General features: G+C 37.5%; 1 protein-coding gene across 1 annotated transcript; it reads left to right on the top strand.

Moving 5' to 3' along the window:
- The first annotated feature begins 2,555 nt into the window (after positions 1-2,555).
- LOC119596812 (pro-resilin-like) lies at positions 2,556-3,402 on the top strand. Its single transcript, XM_037946142.1, has 3 exons — positions 2,556-2,579; positions 2,682-2,753; positions 2,836-3,402. Exons 1-3 carry the CDS (start codon positions 2,568-2,570, stop codon positions 3,238-3,240), a joined length of 489 nt encoding a protein of 162 aa, XP_037802070.1. The 5' UTR covers positions 2,556-2,567; the 3' UTR covers positions 3,241-3,402.
- Positions 3,403-3,685: the final 283 nt, after the last annotated feature.

The following is a 3,685-nucleotide window of genomic DNA, read 5'->3' as shown; positions in this document are numbered from 1 at the left end:
GTTCCCTTTGGTCTGTGCGTTACAAGACGCAGGTTCTGAAATAGAGTATTTGCGATGACAGAGAGGTTTCATTATCACAAATGAAAAGTTATAATAAAACTTGTTTATGGTTGCCATTACAAACCAGAAAAGTAAGTTTAATAAAGGAATACATAAAGAAGCCTCAATTTTTGTTTACTCTTATAATTAGTTCAAAAATATAATGTATTTGCCATGAAAAGGGCCCTTCCTTTTCGTAAATGTCTATTTATTTATCTATTCATTTATTTATTTGTCTATTTTATTTTTGTTATTTTCTTCTATATAGAGTTTAGTTTCTTTTTTTCATTATTACACGCATACATTTAAAGAAAAAATGGTCCTAGTAGAATTTTAACTGTATATAAACATTCTGAAAAACAAGAGAAAACTGCATGATAGAAAGAAGAAAAAAAAAGATACTCCCAAAGGGTGGAAGAAAATAAAAATCAACTTAAAGAGAAGATAATTTCATTACGAAATACACACACAAAAAAGTTATATAAGATATAGAGTAATGTTTTTTGAGATGTGTGGAAAAAGTAAGCAAAAATATATATATATATATATATATATATAATATATAAAATATTATAATAATATACACAAAACAACAAACCACACACAACACACCACACACAACCAATATGTATATATATTCATATATATGTTTAAAATATATATTTATATAATGTTAATGAAACACAATTAAGTATCATGCTGTGACCACGGCGGCTCAGACAGAAACCTACCGTTTTAAAAGAAGAAGAAGAAAAAAAAAAAAAAAACATATGAATAATTAAAATATGTTTTAAAATATATTCATATATATGTTAATATATATAATCATATATATGTTAATATATGCATTCATATATATGTTAATATATATATTCATATATATATATATATATATATATATATATATATATATATATCAGCACTCAAAATATTATGTAAAAAATTTTATGTAAATATGTATGTAGGGATATATATGTGTGTATGCCTGTGTGAAAAATCTGACACACTTATTTATCTTCCAGGTTTTCTTAGTCTGCAAGACGTTAAACAATTCTGGTACATTTGTCCGTCCTTTTCTTCCCTTTTTATGGGCGTAGGTGGTCTGCCCCCCGATGAAGGGGGTCGGTGGAAGCAGCCTGAGCATGCCCCCGCTTTGTGCGCCTGTGAGTGTTAAAACCGAGAGGCGTCAGGTGCTGAAAAGCGAGGGCCGAGAACACAACTCGTGCCGTCACACGCGGACACCAGCACGCCGTCCAGGTGAGGCGTGACCCCCGACGCATAATCCTCTTCGGGAGTGTCACGAGGGCCCCCTTTAAGAGGAACAGGGAGTCCCACTGACTCGGCGAGTTTGGGCCCTTTGACCCTACAACCCATAGGCTCTATCGGCCAGTTGCCATCGCTGCACTTTTACGCAACTCTGTTTGCATAATAAACTAAAAACCCTTCTACTGAAAAAGAAAGTTCTGTCTACTATCAGTGCGTTTTGCCCCTGCCCTCAGAAAAATCCCTTCGAGAAAGCCCCGTCCGTTCGGCAGCCGAGCGAGCGGCGACGGCGAAGGACAGATCACCTTAACGGGACCGCAAGGGAAGGCGAGGCAGAAGTCTTACGGATCACTCGCTTCATTTGTCTTACTGTCTCTTACTACGTTTTTTTGTTTTTTACTACTTTCAGTTCAGGTGCATTTTTTGAAATAGTTCCGTGGCGAAAACTTTTCCTTAGAGTACTAACCATTTCTTTTTTTTCAATTTGCTCAGTTCACCACAAATTGTTTTTTCCTTTCGGGAAATTTGCGCCATTGCCAGATTCGTACTTACTCCCTTAAATGATCTTGTGATTTTTGTGAGTTGTTCGTAGGTTCCATATTGCAACCATTCGTATGGATGGGTGATTTCCCGCCATACTTCACACAAACTTTTATTCATTCCTCAAAACATATGCGCAAACACAAGCATAAGGGATTTTTTTTGGCATTGGTTCGTTTTACATCATAGTTCTTCAAACTTTTTCATAACGATTAGTATGCTCATTCCTACGTACCTTTCAGTTCATATAATATATATATATATATATATATATATATATATATATTATATAGATATATTTTTTATATATAATACATAATGTAATGATAATAATTATAATAGTTATAATGATGATCATATTATTTTTATAATTATTATTTTAGTGACCCTCTGGGGGTCGCGACCCCGTACTTGAAGACCCTGGTCATATCACTCTAATATCATTCCCCTCCTTCAGTCATATGCAGTAGGATGTGCTTTTTCAGATCGATATTTATTATTTATTTTTTTTTTTATGACTACTCAACTACTCAGACACACGCATACCCCTTTCCGTTAAGCGCAAGCTCACATACGAAAAACGATTACGTATTAGCGTCCTGTTGAAATAACAATGGCTTCTTTCCTTCCTTTGAAAAAAGCCAACAAAAAACAAGTCGTGACGTCACTTCGCTGGAAGATAAAAGGAGGTCCCGATGCTCGACTGGACACTTGAGTCTCTCGAGATGAATGCTAAGGTAATTCGCTCGGAGGCTGGTTAGTTTCCGTTCTATGCTGCCCGTACACATGGAAAGCAATTTTAATAACGCATGTATAAATATAACTATCGTATTTCTCAGGTGTTGCTGGTGCTGGGCGTGGTGGGCTGTGCTGTTGCAGACAGACGACCGACGTATTCCTACAGTGCACCCGTGAGGAAACTTGTTGGAATTGAGTTTATGAAGTACTGCAGTTACTTTAAAAATCTCGAGTGACGGAAATTAAACATTGCAGGAGTCGTTCGAGTACTCAGCGGAATCTAGCGAAGCTAAGTACGACTTCAGATGGGCTGTGAAGGACGACTACTCCGGCAACGGCTTCGGTCACCAGGAGTCACGCGACGGCGACCGCACACAGGGGTCCTACTTCGTGCAGCTCCCCGACGGCCGTCTGCAGAAGGTGACGTACTACGTGGACGGCGACTCCGGCTACGTGGCTGATGTCAGCTACGAGGGCGAGGCTCGCTATGACTCAGCTGAGTCTCGAGAGTACGGCCGGCCAGTGTACTCTCCGCCAAGACCCGTGTACTCCCAGCCAAGGCGTGTGTACTCTTCACCCGAGTCTGAGGAATCCTTGGAGATTCCTGTGTACGCTTCGCCCAGACCTATTTACGGGCCTCCAAGACCAACTTACGGGTAGAAGTACTTTTTCCTTCCAGCTGGTCTCGTTACATGACACAAACTTGATAATGTATAATATTATCAATATAATGGTCCATCTATAACAGCACTGATATTATAATTGTTCATCTAAATGTATGATAATTGTATTACAGACGGATACTAATTGAATCTATTCATAAACTAAATATATCAAATCTGATACCTTGATTACTTATTAACTTCTTCCTGGTTTAACACTAAGCCGTAAACAACTTTGCTATACACAGAAAACCAAAACTGAATAGCTGTTTATTCTTTTCTGTAGCATCAACAACTAATATGAGTTTCCCCTACTCATTATAAAATTATATCTTCACAGATGAACAAAAAAGTTTGCTCAGGTAGAACAACCAAATTTGATAGATACAGGAAAATGGGTGCTAGTTCATGACGAAGAATCTTGAGTAAACTAAAAGGAATCG

Source organism: Penaeus monodon, chromosome 38, assembly GCF_015228065.2.
Source record: "Penaeus monodon isolate SGIC_2016 chromosome 38, NSTDA_Pmon_1, whole genome shotgun sequence".
Taxonomy (NCBI): Eukaryota; Metazoa; Arthropoda; class Malacostraca; order Decapoda; family Penaeidae; genus Penaeus; species Penaeus monodon.
Note: the sequence above shows the minus strand (reverse complement) of the source record. Positions and strands in the feature narration are given on the sequence as shown.

Bases quoted from the DNA above. Each gene is read 5' to 3' on its own strand.
- LOC119596812 (XM_037946142.1), top strand. The intron at 2,754-2,835 runs GTGAGGAAACTT...TAAACATTGCAG, and splicing joins CGTATTCCTACAGTGCACCC to GAGTCGTTCGAGTACTCAGC.